Source organism: Protopterus annectens, chromosome 9.part0 (genome assembly GCF_019279795.1).
Source record: "Protopterus annectens isolate FY-2018-M chromosome 9.part0, PAN1.0, whole genome shotgun sequence".
Lineage (NCBI taxonomy): Eukaryota > Metazoa > Chordata > Ceratodontiformes > Protopteridae > Protopterus > Protopterus annectens.
This window is the reverse complement of record NC_056743.1, coordinates 831,666,869-831,692,027: the sequence shown is the minus strand read 5'-3', so window position 1 is coordinate 831,692,027 and position 25,159 is coordinate 831,666,869. Positions and strand designations below refer to the sequence as shown.

General features: G+C 38.5%; 1 protein-coding gene across 3 annotated transcripts in view; it reads left to right on the top strand.

The window, feature by feature from the left end:
- Window positions 1-24,605, top strand: part of LOC122811577 (butyrophilin-like protein 9) — a 1,542,349-nt gene extending 1,517,744 nt beyond the window's left edge. For all 3 annotated transcript variants that reach the window (XM_044083503.1, XM_044083504.1, XM_044083505.1), the window contains one exon: window positions 22,649-24,605. In XM_044083503.1, coding sequence (XP_043939438.1) covers window positions 22,649-23,169 — 521 coding nt within the window. In that variant the 3' untranslated portion in view covers window positions 23,170-24,605. The remainder of the gene's footprint in view (window positions 1-22,648) is intronic.
- The last annotated feature ends 554 nt before the right edge of the window (window positions 24,606-25,159 follow it).

The following is a 25,159-nucleotide window of genomic DNA, read 5'->3' as shown; positions in this document are numbered from 1 at the left end:
AATCTTCTTTACACTCTAGCTCTTCAGGCTTGGGACCTAACTGTCAAATATCAAGTGACTCTTCAGGCTGTCTACATTTCCTCAGAACACAGTCTAGTGGCAGACACTTTGAAAAATGTCCAGTACACCAGCTCATGAATGGAGGCTTCACAGATGTATTCATGACATTCTCCATCAGTTGGGTACTCCTTGGGAGGATCTTCTTGCCTCCCCTCTGTCCAGATAACTTCCTCTTTTCTGTTCCAGAGTCCCAAGTCTTCTGGCTTGGAAAGTGGACACCCTGTCTTTTCCTTGGAAGGGGATGTTTCTGTACACTTTCCCTCCCCTTCATCTGCTTCCAAGAGTCTTGTACAAGATCAGACAGGACTCTTCCAAAATCTTGTTGGTTGACACACTTTTGGCCCAGACAGCATTGATTCACTTCTCTTTCTCACTTGACTAGGAGCAATTACCACAAATTACCTTACTGAGTGGATCTTCGCACACAAGACAAGAGATCTATGATCCATCCTCTGCTGTCCACTCTTCAAATGACACTATGGGTGATAGGGGTTTGATTCTCTCTTGTCACCTTTTTTTCTAAGGATGTGCTTTGAGTTCTGCAGGAGCCCAGGAAGCCCACTACAAGGAAATCATATTTCTCCAAACGGAAGAGATTTTCTCTTGGTGCCTGTCTCACAATCAGGATCCTCTGTCTGTGGAGGTTCCTCTGATCCTCTCTTATCTGTGTGATGTGCTCCATTCTGGGTTGGCATATTCTGTTAAAGCTCACCGATCAGAAGTCTGTGCTTGTCTGCCCCTGAATCATCCTCTGGCTTCCAGATAGGAGGTCAGACAGTTTCTTAAAAGTGTCCTTCATATTAGACCTCCCAGGAAGCCTATTCCCACCGTCCTGGGACCTCAATTGTATTCTTTAAAAATTGACTTGGGCTGCTTTTGAGCCTGCTGTTCAGCTTTCTTACAACATTGTACTTGGAAGACCATTCTTCTTTTGGCTCTTAATTCGGCCATGCTCTCATGGCTGTTCCTCCTTTCTTAGTTTTTCACAGGGACCAGATGTCTTTTCATACAAATCCTTCTTTTATGCCCAAAGTGGTCAATGAGTTATCCCTTAGTCAATGTATTCATTTGCCTTCCTTTTTTTCCTTCTCTGCAGTCTGTCAGTCTGAACTTTCTTCACACCTTGGACTTGCATAGACAGCTCAGATATTATTTGGATAAGACTAAAGTTATTTGCAAATCTGAGCATCTGTTTGTTTCTTTTCATCCCAGGTCTTTGGGTTTAGCTGTTTCTAAGCAGGCCATCTCTTCCTGGATTTCTAAAACCATTTATTTTTGTTATTCCTTTAATGGCAAATGTTTTTCTTCTTCAGTAGAGGCTCACTCTGCCAGAGCTGTTGCTTCCTCTGGTGCTTTTTTTCAAGGGGCTGGATACAGATTCCATCCTTGAGGCTGCTGTTTGGTTTCTGTCCATACTTTCACTAAGCATTATAGGTTGAATGTTATTTGCCCCCTTCTCTCTAACCTGTTGTTCGCGTCTTCCTGGCCAAGGGGTCCTTCTCTCTTTACTCCTTCTAGATGCAAATGTTCCTTCTTGTCCATAGAGACATTCTGTTTCTTTTGGGTCTTTTCGGTTCTGAAGTGTGTGCATCTGTACATTAGCTTTAGACCCTATGCCTTGCACAGGGAGCATATGTGTGATGTATGGTGCCTGTAGATACTAAAGGCTTTAGTATACTGGACGGATGTTAGGCTATCCTTGGCAGGAGATCCCTTACATTAAGACTACTGCAACAGAGAAGAGAAGAACATATATTGTTATAAGATTTTACACAACTCTACTATTATGTATACATTATTGTTTATTTTTTAATAGTGTTTTTATATGTATGTCTATCTCATGCTGCGTGATATTTTTAGTGTTACTGTAATTTTGGCCACCCCAGATGATCCAGTTCACTCACCTTTTAAGTAAATAAGAAAGGGAAATTGATGTTTTCACTAGAGTCTAGAATGTAGGAGATGGGAGAGGGGCATGGTGTTGGCACACGTGATTGTCAGAGATATGAAAGGGGTTGTCCTGAACTAAAAGCAAAGGCGAACTTTGAGAACCAATGGAATGTATTTCTTAAAACGATGATGGGAAGAAAATGTACACAAAGATTTCAAGTGGAAATGAGACATTTGGATAAGGGATTTCAGTGAAGGTGGGGGGGGGGGTCAAGGGAATATTGAAAGTTAAAGGCACTTGAAGAGCAGGCTGTCTAGGCTTATTGTGTTTTTCCATTATCAGACAAATGCAACTTAAGATTAAAGGTAGACCCTCCTTGTTAGGATATCAGTTGTTTCCTCTTCCAAGTGTGGTTGTTCATTTAGATTCCTTGCTCCCACCACATTTGCAAGGTTATTGAAGCTCACAGTGAACCATCAACAACTATGCAGACTTTGGAGTGCTAAATGGAAGGGGGGTCCTCCATGTTGGCTGAAAGGTATACATTGTTCCCGCAGCTGGTCAAGTTGTAGGTTATCTGACATGTCTCTGACACATACTATTTGAGTTCTCAGTTATTCTGCAACCTAGGTCCGTATATTTGGCATTTGTATATGGTAGGCTTCTTACTAGCCAGCAGGTTTGATATCTTTGAAGTTCACCTCCTAAATGAAATTCCTAAAGGTGGCCATGAGCTCTGTCTACAAGATCTGTGGGCAGAGGTTCTTAAGAAATCCTATTTTTTTTCTTCTTTCACAGTGATTCCCTGTCCCTTTGGATTAACCGGTGGTGCTTTCAGAACAGTGGTTTCAGAGCTGCCCTTAAAGTAGTTTATCTAGCTAATGTTTTCTTCCTGGGCAGAATCTCAGAAAGTGAGACACCAGCAATTTATATTTTACCTGAAATGGATACACAAATTCAGGAAGATGGAGAAGTTTTTAATCATCTTTAATTACACTTCCATTTAAAGGATAATTGGTAGTTTTCAAAGCAACCCTTTGCAAGTGGAGTGCAAACTGCATTGTGTTTGATGTGAGGTAACTAATCATTCATTGGAAAGGCCACTTCACCAAGAGTTTGGCTACTTTCAGTGCTTCCTTCAAAAATATTTTCACTGTGGGCATTTATGCTAAAATCATTTAATCATCATTTCAACCTTTATCCAAGCATCATTGCTTGCACTCTGGTTCTAGGATTTAGATGTCCTTTGGCACTTCAGTACTTCAAGACATGGACTTCTGAGTCCTTTTCTGTAAGCCTTTATTTGGCCTCCCAGGAGGTTTAATTTTCATTTATTCTTCCAGATAGAAACCCATTGTAGAAAGGATCTAAAGTCAGCTATTCCTGGTATGTACTTCCCTTACAACTGATCTGTAAGAAAGCTAGCTTTAGTAGGCGTAGATGCTTATTATCTTCCCACCACTTCCTTGTGTCTGGACAACCTTTACAGCCTGTTGCTTCTCACAGATTTGCTGTTAATTTGAGCCTGTATAGAATTTATTATGTTTTTGTATTGTTTTTCCTCTCTTGGAGGCTGTGTTTGCTCTTTGCATACTTTTGCACTGAGTATTGCCTAGCTATGCTGTCCTTGCTTAATGTGGGACACCACTGTATGCAACAACAGAAGTATCATGAACTTGTCTTTTTTTTTTCTTTCTTTCCCAAAACATTGTTATTAAATTATCTATCACTTGTGACATAGGCAAATTTATATTCATATAAAAGTAATCAAACTATATTAACATAACAAACATATTTCTTATTTATTGCTGTATGTCATATAACCTTAGCAATATTACACAAATTATTAAATTCCTGCCTTTTTTTAAACAAGAAACATCTTTATTAAACCATCACTTATGTGATGTCTATGCACTGGCCCAGTACTGCACGGCTCAGAAACATCAAAGGATACAAAAACATGGTAGAGCCAGCAACCAGTGGACCATAATCCGTTTATTGAAAGATGAAGGAAGAAGGAAAGAAACATACTAGTTTCGGCCGTTAGGCCTTCCTCAGTGCCTGTATCTGTTAACAAAATACATAACATATGTATAAAGTGGTCCACCGCCACCTACAGTCAAAAAGCAGAATTGCACACATTTATAACTCCATTTATATATATTCATTTAAACCAGTGGAAAAAAGTGCACCTAATTTAATAATCCATTTCTTTTCCATTTTGTTTAATATTGCATGCCAACCAGATTTCAAGGATACCCTCGTCAAACCAAATAATGTGTCCAGGAAGGAGATGGACACTATTTTCGAAATGGCCAACAACAAGAAACTAGTAATACTGACAGCAGACAAGGTGGGTGCGATTGTAGTACAGGATTGGTCATCGTACAACTCCGAAGCAATCGACAACTATCAGATAACAGATATTATACACATATGGTGATTGATCCCACACTAGGATTCAAAAAGAAAATAGATGAATTTTTACTACTAGCTAGGGAGGAAAGTATTATAGCACAGGATACTCAACATCATCTTATAAGTAACAGATCCCTGTAACCAATACATTTACTTCCACCCTAAGATCCATAAGGACCCAAAGAAACCACTTGGTCGACCGATAGTCTCGGGTTCCATCACTGAACCATTATCTCAATTCCTTACATTACATCTTAAGCCTTTGCTCCAATGTGTTAGAGCAAGAATACAAGATAAGACTGAATTCCTCTGGATAATAACAGATATGCAGCTTGAAGAAGGGTGGTATTTGTGTACTTTGGATGTTTCTGCATTATACACCAATATCCCCCATTGGGCTGGCCTAGATGCTTTGGAATATTGGTTAACAAAGTCAGAATTATATCCCCCAGGTTTCAACACACTGTTACTATACATGGCGGAGCATGTGTTAACCAAAAATGTGATTTTCTATGGCAATGAATGTTATTTACAGACCAAATATGGGCCATGGGGGCCTCATTTGCTCCTATATACGCAGACCTTTTTATGGCCTATATTGAAGACCAAATTATTTATGACAGAGCTCATAACATCTACATTGATGAAACTGATATATGGAGGAGGTATTTGGATGATTGCTGGATGGTATGGAGATCTGACATCATATATCTCAAGGAGTTTGTTACTTATTTGAATGAAAACAAATGGGGTATTTAATTTACAATAACTTATGATACTAATCGGATTACCTTTTTAGATGTCTTGGTAACAAGAAATGTAGATCATACACTAACAACAGAAATCTATTGTAAACATCCCCAATACAACTCCTTACTCCATGCCTCCAGCTTTCATTCCCCCCATATTTGCAGAAACATTCCAAAATCACAATTTCTTCACTTGAGGAGGATTTGTTCAGAGGAAAGCACATTTACCACCTATGAGTCAGATTTATCCACAAGGTTTTTGAACCATGGATACAAAAAAGGTGATATCGTTCAGGGCAGACGGTATGCTACTAACACAAACAGGGAAAATTTGCTACAATATAAGGAGCACAAACCGAAATCAAACTCCCAAATTAGATTGGTCACCACATATGGAAGAAATACAGATACTCTTATCAACTGTGTGCAGAGATATTGGAATATATTGCTAGCAGATAATAAACTTAGGGCAATATTGGAAGACAGATGTCACTTCTCATACAGATGAGCTCGGAATATGGGGTCCTTTTTCAACCATTACAAACATATCAACAAGAATGAGAATTTATCTAAACAGATAACCTTAGAAGGGGGCCCTCTATTGGGATGTTTCCCATGTGGCCACTGCACACATTGTAATAATATGTGTAAAACAAAGGAATTTACTAGTAGGAACACTGATGAGTTTTTTTTCTATTAGATTTTTTGCAAATTGCCAATCAGACTGGGTGATTTATTTGGCATCATGTAACTGTTCAGCGTTTTATGTAGGACAAACTTCCCGCTGTGTTAAAATTAGGATCTCAGAGCATCTTAGTGACATTAGGAGCTGTAAACCTATGAATGCACTGTATAAACATACAATAAAACACCCTAAGGCCAAGTTTAGATTTACTGTGATTGACATTATATAACGGAATACAGGTAATAAATCTGGTTGGCATGCAATATTAAACAAAATGGAAAAGAAATGGATTATTAAATCAGGTGCACTTTTTTCCCCTGGTTTAAATGACTATATATAAATGGATTTATAAATGTATGCAATTCTGCTTTTTGACTGTAGGTGGCGATGGACCACTTTTACATATATGTTGTGTATTTTGTAACAGATACAGACACTGAGGAAGGCCTAATGGCCGAAACCGGTATGTTTCTTTCCTTCTTCCTTCAATAAACGGATTATGGTCCACTGGTTGCTGGCTCTACCATGTCTTTGTATCCAGTAATCAAGGAGTCTCAATCCTCATCACTAGCACAAGTGAGGGGCATGCACAGTGAGAAGTTTAACATGTGCACACACAGTAAAGTACAGTTTCCCTTAAGCAGTCGGTTTTTCCCCTTCTCTCTAGATGCCCAATAAGACTCCCCACTGGCACAGGTATAGGGTCCAGATCTCAGCCTAGTGGTCAAGCCAAAACCTCCGGCACCCTCTTTGTCCAACCAGTGCTTCGTGTCCCTGCCCAAGTAGCTCACACACACACAGACACACACACACACACACACATGCACACTTTAAGATATGAGTTATATACAAACACAGACACTCCTGGGGAAGGCTGGCACAGGTTCTCTAGCTATGCCCCTTTCTGCCCAGGCTATAGGGTAGTAATCCACTGCCACCAACCACTATTTATCAGCTACTAATAAGGCTCTTTCCAAAGGGTGACCAATTTCACTGTGTAATATTACTGTTCTCTAAACAATAAGTGTGCCAACCAGCAAGACTATTGAAGTGGCTTGGACAGTATCATCAAATGCATGCAGTGTACTCTAAGAGCTTAAATTATCTCTACACAAACCAGCCAAAATTGAAAGGTTTTGAAGATATTTAATAATAAATAATAAAAACACAACACAAATCTTATTACTTCAACACAATGACATTACAGAGTTTAGAAATCACAGGGAATGCTTTAAAATAATACTGTAGAATATTCTGACATAAATATAGAAAACAGCTTGACTGATTTGGCTATATCTATCCATCTCTAAGAAAAATCACTGTTCTAAACAAATATCTTTTTCACTGAGCAGGCAAGTGCTGGCGAGTGATGTTCTTCGGGCAACATCCTCAAATCTTTCTCTCTGAGAAAGTCTTAAATTGATAAACACCCAGTACTGCGGAGTCATTTCATATTACATCATTGTTATCATTTCTTTAGATCCCAGGCTTTCAGAAACTCGGAATTTACATTTCTTAGTAAGCTGCACTTGGCCAGGAAGCCACAGTAATAAAAGACATTATACATGTAAAACCTTAGTAATTATCTCTTAAATCAAGACAATAGAAAGAATTTCCTGGCCCTGGCAATCCTGTCTCCGAACTTGAGATCAGTCATACAATACTTGACTTACTAGCAGAGTGCACTGTGGTTACAGTTTTGAAGCTCAGTACAACATATAGTTTAATCATAACATATAGTTTTCTTTACATTTGTAAAATAAACTTGTGGATTATATTAATATTTACAATGACTAGCTAGGCTGGCAGCCTTCACAACTTATAAGCAATCATGCATTTATATCAATGAAAACAAACCACAGCATTTTACATCACAAACCATAATGACACACTCCCAGTTGCAAACATTTTTCATCACTTATGTACCCAATCTTTCTCACACAAATATTACATTGCTCATTTAAGTCCTACTGCCTTTTAGACCTCATTCCTCCCTTGTATGCATTGTTCCCACAATTCCCATTTTTTCCTATGTAGTTTGCTCCTATCCTTTTCTAAAGATCTCAATTCCAGTTGTTTTATCTCTGTTACTATATTCATTACTTCCAGTACAGTTGGTTTAGATTTGGATTTCTATTTTCTAGTAGCATGAACTCTTGAAGTATAGAAACCAGAGAAAATTCAGTACTGTCCTGAGCTCAGGACTATTGGTAAAACAAAAAAAAACAGTTACTTACCATTGCAGAATGGTTCCATGCAGATGTTTCCTTAGTCTGTATTTGCTGTTCCATAAAGCTAGTTATTGTTTACGTAACTGAATGGACTTTATATTATCAAATGTGTATGTGACTTGGGATTTTTAGTACAGTCTGTGATGCAAATGAGGAAAAGAACAGATGCCAAAATGTATTCATTTGCGAATGATTAGCTCTTGGAATAGTTTTATCAGTATGTAGTTACTAGGAGTATAGTGACATCGTTTTTATGTATTATTTAGATATGCATATGAGATATTCTTTGGCACTGTCTGTAACTGCATATTAAAATGGTATGGTCACTGTATCAGAAGTCACTGAGGAGACATTTGTTGTATTTATGAAGTGATGCATGTTTATCACTGGACTCTATATTATATTGCCTAGACAGAAATGCAGTAGAAAATAGAATACACTAAGCACAATTGACTTTTGATGAACTCTGTTCCATAAGATGCACTTCGTTTGGAGTTTTGCTGCACTATATTTAAAAAATGCTTATAACAAACTGATTCATTTGATCTTTGGTCTTGGAGAGGGTAGCCAGGCCCAGCCTTTGATACTTGAAGAGTTTGCATCATTTATCCTTTATATGCATTCACCATACTCCGTGACAATTCCTCTAATGAGAGAAGGGTCATTATTTTGCTGGCTGAATGCATTTCTTCTTTGTTGTTTAAATTGTTCCTGAAAGTTGTTTTAGTCTGGCGCTAAGAAATTTGATGTATGGGTGGTAGGTGTCTGACAATGTTGGTATTTCTGTTTAGATATTAACATCATAGTTTCCATAGTGGTTTGAAGATGAAGCCTGACTGCTTGTGTTATGACAGATTAGCAGTGACATTTGTGAATGTTAGCATAATGTATAGATTTGTCCTAATAGGCAAATGCCGACAGTTGTAGCATGTATCTTTTTACTCATAATCTGTACATATCCTTCTTTTTAAACACCTTTATTAAATTATCAGTTAAGACACAGGCAAACATACATTAACAGAAAAGAAAACAAGCCATTTTAACATTTTCCATTTAAATACAATATGCATCACATATATTTTCTTTGCTACAATCGTCAGTCCAGTATTATAAAAGAAATTTGCTGACTTCCAGCCTTCCCTTAAACCTCACACCTCCTCTTGAACATTGTTATGCCCACAATTTCCATTTACTTCTATATAATTTGTTCCTTCCATTTTCTTAAGATCCCTCTTCCGTTTCTTTTATCTCTAACATTCAGTACCTCAAATACAGTTGGTTTAGACGTTGATTTCCATTTTCTAGTAATTGCTTTTTTGGCATCCAACAGAATTAAACTTTATAAGGTGTTATTGTTTCTAAGCAATTCAGATCCTGTGTTCTAGCATAAAAGAATCATTTCCTTACTTGCAACCATTTGCTTTCCCAATATTTCCAACAGAGTATTCTGTAGAGAATTTTGAAATCTGCAAGCTAATTGTACTCCCAAAACATATGTTTCCAGTTACCTCCTCTTCTACATTACACATCCAACATTTGTCATCCACCTGAGGAAAAATTCTTTGAAGTCTGCTTGGGGTATAAAAATAGCTGTGCAAACACTTCCAAGCAAAGATCCTAAACATTCTGCACTTGGTTGCATACTTGTAGCCATACATATGTCTTCCCATTGTTTTCTTGTAGATTGCTTTTCCAATTTCTGTTTCCAATCTTTTCTAACCTCCTCTGATTGATTCTGCTTCCTTTCTAGATTCAAAAACACCACCACAGCAGGTCTTTCACTTAAAATCCCCCTATCCCTTTCTGTTTGCCTGTATTCTGAAATCAAGTCCTGGTTGGGAAGGCAGTCTCTAGCTTGCAATCCAAATATTTTCTTGGCCATATCCCACTCTATTACCTTTCCTTTTTGAGTTATTTACTCCCAATATCTTGGTTCCTTTGCCAGGTTTCTAAAATAGCTTCCAGCCCTCCTCTTGTCTGTCTTCTGTACCCCTAGTTGCAGTCATCCCTATTGGCAAAACCTCTTTTCTCCATTATTGTATTGGCTTAGTTCTTGGAATACTTTCTGCTACTTTATGACTATAATATTCTGTATGGTGGTTGTTGTTCTCCTTATGGATCTGCATTCAAAATACTACTTTCTATTTCTTGATCGCCCCACTTGCTTCATCATCATCCCTTTCCACTTTGAACTATAACCTTCTGCTTGCGTTATGTATCATCAGTTATCAATTATTATCAATGCCTTAACTGTATAGCTGTAAAACATCCATTCAAATTAGGTAAACCTAATCCACTTTGGTCTATTGGAAGGATCAACTTATCCCACTTGACTCTTTCCCTCCCAGATAAATTTCTTCAATTCTTTATTAATTATTGTGTACAACTTCTCCTCGGGCTGATAAAAGTATACCTGACTCGTGTACAAGACTGGTCAATATTACATCACCGAACGTTTAAAAAAGCGAACGGTGATTAATCGACCCTATGTAAGTGAAAGCTTACAGTGGTGAATTGTCAGAACAGCGATTTTTTCCAAGGAAAAAAATCATGTTCCAACAAAAAAAAAACTTTAAAACATTTAATTGGGGGGCTTTGCCCCCCCCCCACACACACACTTAAATATACCAACTCTGAGACTGCACTACAGTGCCGAAAACAGCAAAGTAATGAAGCGGTCAAGATAATTCTTTCCCAGGGAAAGAATTTGCTTAAAAGCTGTTTTGATATTTTGCCTTTTCAGTCTTTTATGTTCGATCAAGACGCATTCGAAAGAATGCATCTTCGGTCTTGTGATAGGAACCCTACAAGACTAAAGAGACTAAAAACATTTTCACTGCTTGTATCGTACTATCCATATCTGTAAATAAGAGTTCCCAGTTTCTCAATTTTTGTATTATCATTTGTTTAGTCTCTTCCCACATATCCTTAGCTGCTGTAACAGAAGCCTTTTTATCCATACTCATAAATACTTCATCTTTTGTCCCCTTAAATATGGGTATTGCTGCACCAGTTCATTTCTGGGTATATCATTTATAGATATAGCCTTTGTTTTATGTTAATTAATTTTATATCCCAAAAAGACTTGAAACTGTCTCAAAATGTTCCATAACACTAAGATGTCCTTTGTTGGATTTATCTGATACAAAAGAATATCTGCAAAATAAAGCTAACTTTTCTCAATTACCATACCATTTATATCCTCGTATTTCTGAGTCTGTTTTCTTTGTCAATGGCTGTAAATATAAAGCAGATAACAAAGAAGAAGGAAGTCACTCCTGCCTAGATGTTCTTTGTGTTTCACTGTTGCAGTCATCACACTTGGGTTATCTGTCTGCAGGTAGCCCTCAGTCGGCCCGAATACCAGAGTCTTGGGATTTCTGCGTCAGATGCTGTCACCTCTTCCATGACGTCAGGTCATCAGGGGGATAAAACATGCAGCCGATGCCATTTCATCAGCTTTTCTTGCCGTGCGGGAGCCCGAAGCAGAAGCAGTTTGCAAGTGCTGGTTGGCCACTACCTGAAATTTTCATTTTTCGAGTTTCAAACCTGAAGTCTTCTAAAGCTAAGTACCCTATTGGGTATCCTTTTTTCTTGCTCTAACCAATGTCAGAAAAAGTTAACAATTGTCTTGCCTATGGAAAGCAAATACCTCAGAGATTTTTGTTCTTACTGCATCACGTGTTTAGGCCCAGACCACGACGTTCCTCACTGTCGGTTTTGTGCCTTGTTCAACTCCCGAACTATTTGTCATTGGGCTATCTTTGTCACTAAATTCTTCTGCTCTCATTCTCCATATTCCAAAATGGCTTCGTTAAGCCATCCGACTACCGATCTTCTGAAAAAATGTAAGGATAAAGACAGAGACAGAGCGCATAGGTCCAAAACTGCCGACACTTCTGTTAAGCTAGTCGCCAGTCCGCCGATGCTCAGTGATGCACTTTTGCAGCCCCTAATACTCGCTTCTATGGATTTGCAGGCCTCTACTGAGACCCATTCGGAGTCCAGTATGCCGCGAGATGCTTCTTCGACTATGGAACCTGTGGATGTCTCTACCTTGGATGGGTCTGGAGCTGCTCTGCAGGCACTGCCTTCTGAGGGTGTATTCAGACCTTCCAATATTCATATTAAACCAACTACTTTGTTTTTGACAAAAACTACCAAATTTCTGAAGCCCAGAGTTCTCACTACTCCTAGGAAACCGATGACCAAAGTGCATTCTCAAGCTCCCATGCCTCAGAAACAAATGCTTAGAATGGTGAAGATCTTCTGACTTTAATTAGGGGAAGCCAGCCTTCCCCCTCTAAAAGACAAAGAACTGATTTTCCTTCTGATTCTACAGACAATGAGTCCGATGACTCTGACCCCTCTGATTACCAGGACTTACCTTTATCCACCTATGAGGACTCAGATGCAGAGGATTTCATTCCCTCTTCATCCCCTCCAGAGGACATTTCTTTTGGTGAAACCTTGCATACCCTAAGAGAGCATTTCTGCTGGGCATGCCAGGATTGCCCTCAGTCCAGAACGAGCCTCGGAATTTTTAGACTTGCCTTAGCACAGGCCTCTAGCTATACCCCCCTGTCCTGGATATTGTAGATGATGTCTTCATAGAATCAAGTCTTACCCCTGATACTTTACCTCCAGCTCCTAGAAAGCCTGACAGGTACTATAGAGTACCTGACTCTCACAAATTTATCTTTAAAAATCCTACTGCAGATTCAGAGACCATTTCCCAGAAACCTAAAGGTATTATGGCTACTACAGCCAAAAACCCTACCCCTTCAGACAGGGATTCTAGGGCTTTAGACAGATGGGGGTAAGAAGATATGTACCTCTGGAACTCTTGCCATCAGGGCTTTAAATTTCCAGTTTTACATGCTGAAGCACCAGCAGCATATTATGGAACTAATTAAACAAAAAAATGTTCTTGATTCCTGACTGTGCAGAAAATACAGATTTACAAGAGTTAATGCATTCTGCAAACCAAGTTGGCAAACATACTTTGCAGTGTGGTTTCAATGCCTTAGAAGCATATTGCAGGGCTGCTGTCACTGGGTCTATTCTGAGAAGGCATGCCTGGCTGAAGGAACAAATCTTGCCAGACCATGTCAAAGCAAAATTACTAGATGCTCCATTAAACCAAGAATGTATGGCACAAAAGCAGAAGTTGTTCTTAAAAAGATGGAGGAAAAAGCTAAATCTATGCAAACTGTTAAAGATTTCTTACAGGTACAGCCACCTAAATTCAATAGACATTAGCCTTCAAAAAAACTGGTCCTTTCCAGTCCCCCACAGGCCTCCTAAGTCCAAATCCAGGGGCAACAGACCACAAAGACTACAGTCTTAAGGTATGTACAGATCTAAACAATGGAGTGCTCCCACCTCAAAAACAGGGAGTGGTAAGCCACCCCCTTATGAAAATCGTTCACAATGACTTGTCCTTCATCCTTCCCAGCCATGCCCAAGTACTTGCACCCCTATGAGGAAAACTCGCTCTGCATGCAAAAAAAATGGGAATACATTACCCAGGACCAATGGGTCTTAAACATTGCATTCCAAGGATACAGATTCCACTTCCACTCACTGCTAACCCCAAGCAGATTGCCAGACCTTCCTCCAAACCAGTGGGCAGAGGCCCAAAAGCAAGAACTTTCTCTTCTCAGTATCAGGGCTATTCAACCTGTTCCAACAGAGCAAAGGGACAGGATTTCTAATCCAGACTGTTTCTGGTGCCCAGAAAAGAGAACTCTTGGCGCCCTATCCTGGATCTGTCAATTCTCAACACCTTCCTGGTGGTGCCAAAGTTCAAAATGCTTACACTACCACAGCTGCTTCCTATGCTATCCAAGGAATCCTGGCTGGTCACCCTAGACTTAAAAGAAGCTTATCTGCACATCCCCATAAGGGAGTCTTGCAGGAAATATCTACGTTTCAGGGCAGGCTCCATCCACTATCAGTTCTCTGCACTTCCCTTTGGCTTATCTACTGCACCCAGGGTATTTACAAAGTGCCTGGCACCAGCCATTGCATACTGCAGGAAGAGAAACATTCAAATTTACCCATACTTGGACGATTGCCTTATTTAGGCAGACAGTCAGGAACTGCTACTTCAGCACCTGACATTTGTAAAGAGACTCCTAACTTCTCTGGGGTATACCATCAACGAAAAGACATCACAGCTAAAGACATCACAGCTGGTACCAAGACAAAAATTGTATTCCTGGGAGCAAGCTTGAACACAACTTCCCAAATGGCATTCCTCACTCCAGAAAAGGTTTATTTGACAAATTACTTCAAACTACTGGCCAACCAAATGCAGCTATCTGCAAGGAAAATACTGCAACCCTAGGGTTCATGGGTCTCAAGCATTCTCCTAATTCCATATGCAAGACTGCATATGAGGAAACTTCAGTGGTACTTAAAAAGTCTCTGGTGTCAACATTCTCAGGACCTGGAAACAGTGATTCTTATCATTCCTTGCCTAAGGACAGAGTTCCTTTGGTGAGCAGAGGCCTGCAACCACAACAAGGGACTCCCTTTCACTCAACCCCCTGCCACCCAGTCCCTGACAACAGATGCATCAGACTTTGTATGGGGGGCTCACATGGCAGGCAAATGCATTCAAGGATAATGGAGCCCAGGACAAATGCACCTGCATATCAATCTAAAAGAAATGTTAGCTGTACACAATGCACTGACAGCCTTCAAATACCTTATCCTTCCAGGACAACTCTTGGTAAAGACAGACAACACTAAAGTCATGTGGTACATAAACAAGCAGGGGGGAACTCATTCCTACCCACTTTGCAGGTTAGCCATGGCTCTGTGGAGCATAGCCTTGAGCAACCAAGTGCACCTGCAAGATCAATTCCTGCCAGGCAAACAAAATTCACTGGCAGATGACTTAAGCAGAAATCTAGTGGACACACATGAGTGGAAACTGGAACCCAACTCATTCAAGCTTCTAATTCAAAAATGGGGGACACCAAAGGTGGACCTCTTCGTTTCCCCCCAAAACCATCAATTGAGCAAATTTTGCATCAGAACTCCCCACAGCCAAGCTTGGAAAGTAGATGCCCTTTCCTTTACATGAGAAAACCTCTCACTCTATGCCTTTCCTCCTCTGTCCCTCCTCTCAAAAGTACTACTCAAGATCAAACAGGACAAGCCAAGGGCAATCCTTATTGCACCACATTGGCCACACCAGCACTGGTACCGGTACCCACTTTTATGCAGTCTGACAATAGTGTCACCATGGCACCTGCATCAGACCCCCTCTCTGCTGTCCCAGCAGGAGGGCCAGATTTTGCATCCTCAGCTGCAAACCCTGAACCTAGTAGCCTGGCTTATTCCCTGAATACATCACCAGCATCCCTCAGCAAACAGGTGCTGGATGTCATCCTTGAGGCCAGTAGGCCTAGTACTATGAAATCTTATTTAGAAAAGTGGAAAAGATACTGTTCTTGGAGCCAGTGTCAGGGAAAGGACACAGCCATGCCCACCTTACCTCAAATCCTAGATTATCTAGCAGAGCTGCTCCACAAAGGGCTATATTTCTCATCAATTAAGAGTCATGCCTCTGCCATCTCAGCTCATTACAACACTGAGCCACCCCTCTTCTCTTACCCACTGGTCAAACAGTTCCTGAGAGAGGCTAACAATTTAAGACCCCCAAGGAGAGCTCCCACTCCTGCCTGGGACCTTAACATTGTACTAGAGAAGCTCACACTCCCCCCTTTTGAGCCTGCAGCTACAGCAGAGTTAAAATTCCTCTCTTGGAAAACAGCCTTACTTCTAGCTGTCAGTTCAGCAAGAAGAGTGAGTTACAGGCCCTTATGGCTGTGGAACCCTTCATTATCTTCCATGCGGACACGGTTTCCCTCAGGACTAACCCTTCATTTATGCCCAAGGTGGTATCCAGTGTGGCTTTAAACCAATTAATCCTCAGAATAAATGGGAAAGGATCCTGCACTCTTTGGACATGCACAGACAGCTTAGGTTCTACCTTGACACGACTAAACCTTTCAGAAAATCTGACCAGCTGCTAGTCAGCTTTGCTACAGGGGCAGATGGTAAGGCCATTTCAAAGCAATCCAGCTCCAAATGTATAGCACACTGCATCCATTTCTGCTACAAGTACCAGGGAAAATTTACCCCACAGGGCATCAGAACCCATTCTACTAGGGCTACCTCAACCTCTACAGCACTTCTCAGGGGAGTCCCTACCAGGGACATCCTGGAAGCTGCAACCTGGAGTTCAGTACACACCTTCACCAAGCATTACCACTTGCCTGTCTTTTCTAAATCCAGAGCTAGATTTGCTACAGCAGACTTACAAGGCCTGCTAGCCAGCCCTAATACTTCTTGACTGCCTCCACCCTTCCTCAGCTTTGGGAATCAACCCAAATGTGATGACTGCAACAGTGAAACACGAAGAACATAGTACAGTTGTGTACACTTACCATAAATGTAGATGTTCGAGTGTATTCACTGTTGCAGTCCTGATTACCCTCCCTCCAGCCCCCTGACTTTTCTATACTTTCTACCTAGCCTGTCTTTTGGCCATACCTTACAACAATGGTATTTACATTTTACTGGAGATGTTCCACACCATGTAATTGCTTTCTATTTTGGAGGCTCCTGATATCTGGGGCAAGAAAAACTGATGTAATGGTATCGGCTGCATGTTTCATATCCCTGATGACCTGACGTCATGGAAGAGGCGACAGCATCCGATGCAGAAATCCCAAGCCTCTGGTATTCGGGCTGACTGTGGGCTACCTGCAGGCAGGTAACCCAAGTGTGATGACTGCAACAGTGAATACACTTGAATATCTACATTTATGGTAAGTGTACACAACTGTACTTTCCTCTGTTCAGTCACAGCTTATCTGAGAGGAACCCTTCTACTTTAATTCTTGCCTCTGATCTTTCCTATGTCCTTCTAATTAACCTTATTACTGTATAAGGGGATGCAAGTTCTTCCAATGCCCTACTCATAAAATACCAGTTGATTCAGAGAAAGCATTTGACAGAGTAAAGACCCACCAACAGCAGAGGTATTTTTTTTGCATTACACTTCCCTCTGGAACATCATTGTTCTATTAATGTTGTCATATGTTTGCCTTCCCTCCAAAAAACTACACTGATCCGCATCTATCAACACCTTTGCCATTCTTTTATTTGGTGTAGACATAAACACTTTAGAATCATGGTTTAAAATTAAAATGAGTCTGCAAGAAGCTGGGTGTGAAGGTCTTTGCTATCTTTATGTAACAGAACCACCACAACTTTCTTCCAAGAAGTTGCTGCTTCCCCTCCTTTTAAAATGCTAATAAAATCTTCCAGATCTTTATCACGTTCTTGTCTCCTAATTTCCAAACTTTCACGGGAATACCCTCTATTCCTGGAGACTTTCCTGAAGATTGATTATCTCATTACCTCCTATCTTAACTGTTAGGTTTTTGAGCTTCATCTAACTCTAACCTTGGCATAATTAAGTCTTCCATAAATTTTTTTTGTACTCTTTCTTAATTTCTACACTTCCCTGCTTTATACAAATTTTAATAAAACTTCTGGAAATATCTAGAATCTAGAAGTGCAGGGTAATGAAGTAAAACTGTTATTTTTTATTGGTGCATGATCAGAAATAGTTTTGTAGTCAAAGCTTTCAATTAAATGCACATGTACCTTGGGGAATAATATGTAAATTATGTCTGTGTCCCTACTACTAAATTTATATCTTCCATACCAAATATTTTCAAAAATATCCTCTGAAATCTGCCCAGTTTTGTTATGGTGTCCCTTGTAGGTCCACTTGATACAGCCTTACTGTTGCAAATCAAATTCCAGTCCCTAACAATAAATAATATTCCCTGCTGAAATCTAATTATTTCTCCCAAAATTTTCTTAAGCTTCATAATAGCAGTCTTCGGTTGAGTATTAATATGTGCCATTGTAATCCTCCCTTGCCAGTAGCCCATTACATACATACAAATGTTTCAAGCACGGGCATTAAATCCCTTCTAGCTTGCCAATATGCCAAAACACTTGTTCCCATAATAAATGTCCAGGCTGTTCTTAAAAATATCTAAACTAGTACTTGCTTTAATGTAATTAGGTAGTCTGTTCCAAGCATCAGCTACTCTGTCAGAGAACCAATTAATACACTTCTTATTCCTATAGAATCTTCTACACAGGTTTTCTGACGATTCTCTAGTACTTTTTGATAACCCCAAACATTCCCAGAGGTAGTTGTCCCTAAATGCCCTATATACCTGAATAAGCTCTCCAGACACTGTACAAGTTCAGATATTTTAGTCTTTCATAATCACTTAGATTTTCAAATCCATGGATGCCCTTGGTATATTTCCACTGTACTCTTTCCAGTTTATTCATGCTTGTTTTCCTATAGGGTTTCCATATTTTTGTTCCATACTCAAGCTTGGGTCTAATGTAACTAACAAACAATAACTTCATTATGTTTGATTTCCTAGACTTTATAAATCTTTTTTATACAACCTATAGTTCCATAACTATCATTAGTCAATTGGTTGATATGATTAGTAAAACTCTCAGATGAATCTACCCATATACCCAGGTCCTTAAATTAGTCTACAGTTTCAATCACTGTGTGCTGTATTAAATATTCACCTTTCAGTTTGTCTCCCAAATCTCAAATGCTTAGTTTTTGATGTATTTATCAACATATTATTCTCCTGTGCCCAAATGGTCAATTTAGTCAAATTATTTTTCAGACATGCCTTATCTGTAACACTTGTAATCAGTTTACCCATTTTCAGGTCATCAGCTTATAGACTGTAGAACACCTCAGATGAAAAAGTAAGGTCTGAAAGATGCAATCTAAACAAGTAAGGGCCTAGTACAGAGCCCTGTGGGACACCTTGACTGTAACCAAGGATTTTGATTTCACCTGTCCAGTTGGTTTGTGATACTTTCCATGTCCTATTTGTAAGCCATGCAGCTATCCATCTTATCAACAGTACATCAATACCTAGTTGTAATAATTTATTGGTCAGTGTTTTACGCATGACCCTGTCAAATGCTGAAGTTAAATCTATATAAATCACATCACAGCACAATGTTTCATTCATAGCTGTTATATTGTTATAGAACATCATGTTACAGGTGGTAATAGATCTATTTTTAACATACGCATGCTGATGTATGGTTTCAAGTCCCAACCTATCCATTTCTGACAATAACTTGTCTAGTATTACCCTCTCCATTATTTTGCCACAAAATGAAAGTAGACTTAATGGTCTGTATGATTCTGGGTTTGTCCTACTCCTCTTTCCCTTAAAGACAGGTTTAATAAGTGCATGTCTCCAATCTTGAGGAATCTCCCCATGTTTATATGACCTGGGGAATAATAGATGTAATGGCAGTGTAAGTTCTTGCTTAAGTGTTCTCGAGTCATTGTTACTTATTCCGTCTCCTCCCTGCGCTTTGTTTGGATCCAGTTTACACAGTTCTTTTTCATTATAATCTAATTTGATTCTAGTATCTGGGGTTACCTGGATGTCACTACGACAACTTACCATCCCTTTTGTGGAGCCAAACTGTTTTGCATAAGATTTTATAAATGTATCTATAATCTGTTGTGTCTGAGAATAAATTCTAGAATCTGCACAGTTTATCAATTTGTGCATCTTTACTCCTTCCCATCTTATGTATCTATAAAAAGGTTTCCCATTATACTCAATATCTTTATATACAAGTTCTCCAATTTTTTCTTGATCTTGTCTAACACTATGCTTAATCTGTTTGTCCAGCTCATTTGTTTCAGTTTTCAAAGTTGTAGTTCAACCTCTCTTCCATTTCTTATATTTTTTGTCTCTCACCTTAATCAGGTATCTTGTTATGGAAATATACCCCCTGATGTTGTGTGCCTAGATTCTGATGTTAAACATTTTTTTTTTACTTTTTCCACTCAAACAATTTCTCTTTCAAAACATTCCATATTCCATCTGCAGTTTTTCCACTGAACACCTCACTCCAGTTAGTTTTATATAGTAACTGTTTTGCTTTCCTGTTATCTGTAATTAACCTTCTGTGCATTGGCTTAGATTTCAGTTTGGTAGAATTATCTAGCAACAAATTAACCTTTATGACCCCATGATCACTGCACATCAATGGTGGTAAAACTTGACTTGAAGTTACAGTAATTTCTTTGGAACACAAACAATATCTAGTATATTCCGTCCCCTGGTAGTTTTTTTTTACAGCCTGAAGCATTTATTGCTCCTGAATATACTCTGAATAATTTCTTTACAAATGTTGTTGAATCAATATTATTCCAGTTTCTGGTAAATTTAAGTCCCCAGCTAATATTATTCTTCCCTCCTGTGTTTTATGTAAGAAATGTATGAATTCCTCTAGGTCATCTGCACTTGACTATGGTGGTCTGTACACTCCAACAATTGTTATATGTTCCAGGGTTGTCTTTATTGTCACAGTTACACAGTCTATAGTATTGGTGTTGTCATTGAACATGTAATAATCGCAAGTCTCATAGCTATATTTAATCCCTATCATAACACCTCCACCTGATTTTTTTGTTAGAATGTCTGTTGCAGTAAAAACATTTATACCCTAACAGAACTGGTTTCCAATCATTGTTCTTTAACCATGTTTCACAAACTATAACAACATCAATCTTGTGGGAACGTAGCAAATTTTCTAATAAAAAAAATACCACTATTATTAATGCTGCTAGCATTAACAACCATCAGAGATGCATCAAATGTTGCTTTCTGTGAACTGTTACATTTTTGACCTGGCAAAATTCCTGGCTAGTGTTTGTCAAATATTGCAAAATATCTGCTGCAAAAAGTCTCTTCCCTGATCTAGACAAATGCACACCATCTTGTCTGAACACGTGTGCCCAAAACAAGGCTGGGATGCTCTACTCATTTCCATTTTTTAAAACGGGACTTTTTCTTCCGTGTAGGTGTTTATCCAAAAAATCTTTTCATTCACAGTGACCTGACTATCCTTTCTATAGGTGATTTGTGAAAAATATGTCCCAACACCAGTACAAGCTATATTATCTAGGAGGGCTGTCAGTTCCCTACTAACAGTCAGAGAATATTTGTTCATGACATCATTTGTACCAACATGAATAAAAACAGATCCATACTTCCCTACATTAAAGTATTCCAAGGCTTGTTTCACATCTTCTATTTTTGCTCCTGGAAAGCATAACACTACTCAATGTTCATTATCATATCTGCAAATATAAGTATCAGTTCCTCTAGTAACTGAATCTCCAATTACACGAATATATTTGCTGACAATCTCTGAAGAATCTTCAGCTTCTAATACAGTCATTTCTGCTCTATCAGTTGTTATGAAGGATAGATCTTCATCACTATTAGTCTTATTAATCCCACTGTTTTCATTGCCTATTAAATTCTCATCCAGCTGGTATCATAAATCCACAGCTTGAGCCATGTAGTCAACATATGTCTTTCTCTTCTTTTTTCTTACAGCAATAATCTTCAGTCCTTCCACGTTCAGTTTTGATTTCTTCCTTTTCACCTACCTCTTGCCTCTTTTTTTCTACCTTTTCCATTGGAAAGGTGATGCCTTTTTCCGTAGACTGAGGGTTTTCTGATAGACAGATATCTTCATTCCCTGTCACCAGTGTGTTACATAAAGCAGTGTCCTTTTTTCTATGTATTCTCTTTACAGTCATTAGTTTCTGTTTCTTCCTTATTTGTTTTGAACTTCTTCCTTTCTTTCTTTTTTTTCCTTTTTTACTATGACAAATCTACCAATTTTATCTTTTTCTCCCCTAATCATCACTATTGGAGCCCCTCTTTAATTAGTATAATTGTCCCCCTGTTCCCTCTGTCCATGGTATTTTGGTGAATATCCATTCTGAAATACTTTCCAAATGTGTCTTATCCAGCATTGCAGTCCGCATTTCTTAATATAATTTAGTATTCTTTTCTTTTATTTGTACCTATAAGGCCATTCACATTCCAAGATGATATGGATAGCATGCCCATCATTGTACATGACAAGTTTTTTTGAATGTGTATTGCCAGCTTTTGTGTTACATGCATATACTAATGTTTGGCAGGCTAATATTTCGTACATTTGTTTCTTCTCATCTCCATTTGAACCTGTTGCATTTTCAAGACTTTTTTAATGACATCTTTCAAACAAAAAACTAAACACAAAACACCATCTCCTGTTAACTTGGAACAAACACACAAAACTATGTACACCTTCAAAACATGAAGTTTAACCCTGCAGAAGTGAACAGTTATGCAAATTGATGACTGCACCTACAGATATTATCTAACCTAAAGTTAAGATTACCTATGCTAAAGCAACTTAAACGCCTCATCTTAATATATTCTAATCAAGGTAACTCAGCACACAAGGCAGTGCCATGCAGCTTTTTGATAATGCTATAAAATGGTATTGTAATGAAAAGAAACTGTAAAGTGTATTAAATTTCAAAGCATTACAGACATATGCTATCTTTTCAGCTAATTTATTTAGCCTGTTAATATACTACATTTTTACTTTTGGCAGTAGTGAAGTAATTAGATTTTTGCATATTTTTTATTTTCAGCACATCTTGAACTGGATCAATTCACTGCTTATCCATTTCTCAAACTGACTGACAAGTATACTATTAATGGCCGATGTAGCATTCCTAGGACGGAAACAGATGAAATGTTTGATACCCGCCACAGCGTTCTGACAACAGAAGGCTTCAACTCAGGGATACATTACTGGGAAGTTGAGGTTGGAGAATCTGTCAACTGGGCAGTAGGAGTTGTCAGGAAGTCTGTTAAAAGAAAAGGTCCAAATGAGACCAAGATACCTCAGAATGGGTTTTGGATTTTTGGACAGTGGAAATCTAGTTACTTCCTCACAGAAGGTCATTCAGACACAGTAAACTGCAAAATATTTCTGAGTCACAAACCCAGGAAGATTGGTTTATGTCTTAATTATGAAAAAGGACAGCTTGATTTTTATGATGCTTGTACAAGGTCACATATATGTTCAATTATTGACACCTTTTCTGAAAAAATGTTTCCTTTTATTGACAGTTGGGATCCAGGCTCTGTGATTACTCTTATTTCCTGAACCTAATTTCAAAATGTGAGTTTTATTGTCAGGAATTAGCAACAGCTGAGTTGTAGCATTGTGGATTAGAAAAATAAAGCCCTGAATGTGATTTATATTTAATTGGAGGGGGGACATCAGGAACTAGAAACACTGCATAAGGGAGGATGAGACCTGGTGAGAGGGGTGGTGGCTCTGATTTCTGTGGCAATATAGAGGTGTTGCAAATAACTATAGACCATGGACTCCTTTCTACAGAGTAGTAGTTACTATGTGGAAGTACGCATGTCACTTCCAAGGCAGTAGTATGATATGGCATCTCGTCCATGGGTTGAGATGAAGTTTTGGTACCATCCCGGCCTGGTCTACCCTGCTCTCTAATGCCCATCTTTCACCATAGGTGATAAGCTGCTTGATGCATGCCAAGTGAGATACATGTATTTGAGAATATGCCATTTCCATGCTTTTAATGTTGTTCACTCATGCAGCATGTGATATAATGCAAAGTACTGACCTGTCTTGTCTTGAAACTGTTGTAATGCAATTAAGCAACACAAACATATTGGCATTCATAGATGGGGTCATATTCTGGTCAGAATGGCTATCAGAAATTGACAAGCTACAACATTTTCAGAACAGTCGGTATACAGTAGACAAATGACTATCGGGTATGTTTAGAATAATAAATGTAAAAGCTATCAAAAAAATAAGCTTGCCATATTTTACTGAATTTGCGCAAAAAGAGGCATGCATTTTTATATAAAAGGTATAGTTTATGACAGGTACTCCAGTGTCTTTGAGGGGAAGAGCGGAATCTAAGGAAGTTTTTCAGAAAATTATACCAGTGATATGCCCATAAAATTCCAGGTGAAGATACAGCCATTTCCATACAGAAGCAACAATAGGCAAAATCAGTACTGAAGGGGTTAATTCTGCTTGAGGCTATGAGGAAAAGAATAACCCTTTATTTTTCCCCTGGTGTAAGCACAGATTGCAGTAGGATCAGTTAACTTCACAATCCACTCCGTTTCCTTACTGCCTATATTGTATTAATGATGTCACCTCACAGTTTAAAAATGGGAAGGAAAACTATGTTTACTGCCTTTTTATGAGCACTGACTATGACCATGTAAAATTATATTTCTCTACCAGACTACAGTTATGTCACTATAGTAATATGTTTTGACAAATCATGCACAAACAGAAAATATATATGCACACATATTTACATTTATTTATACCTGGCCTTCCTTTATTTTATACTATATTGTATTATCCCTAAAGGCCTTGATTTCAAAACACTTTTTATGAAAACATGATAATTTAATCCTGAAAAATTATGTATTTAGTCTACTTATTAAATAAGCTTATTTTCTTCCACAAATCTGTCAGACTCCCCTCACCTTCTGTTAGTCTATCCAGTCTAGAACAGAAATAAAGGAAGACTGATGTAAATACATCTAAATATGTGTATATTATTTATAATTTGTATTTTTGTTTCTTATTTTATCAACATCATATGACTCTAGTTACTCAATTTGAACCGATTAATCATTCTTTTGTGTTAGATTCTGAAAAAGTCCTATGTTAACTTGTATTAGACAAAAGTGCTAAAGAAATTTGAATTCCTGGTCATTCCACTCATTTCATTTTGGGGTATTTTTCTTTGTGTTTTATTTATCACTGGTGACAATAATTTTGTTGAATGTTTAAGATTTATTTTTAATCTAAACAACTTAAATTATACCAGTAGTGATGCCAAATGTTTTTGATGCAGCAGAGCAGTCTTGATGGAAGCCTCAGAAAGTCTCAGAATGCCTTTGTTTTCAATGCTGCAGTAATTAAAATGAAACTCTTTCCCAAATTACTCACTTTTACACATTTTCTTGTGAATCTATTTCAAGAAAATCTTTACAGGAGTTCTGGGTAACATTAAAATGTATATGGTTTCCTAAGACATTCAGGAGTCTTACCAGAAATTGACTCCTAAAAATCTGTGTCTTCTAAGCTT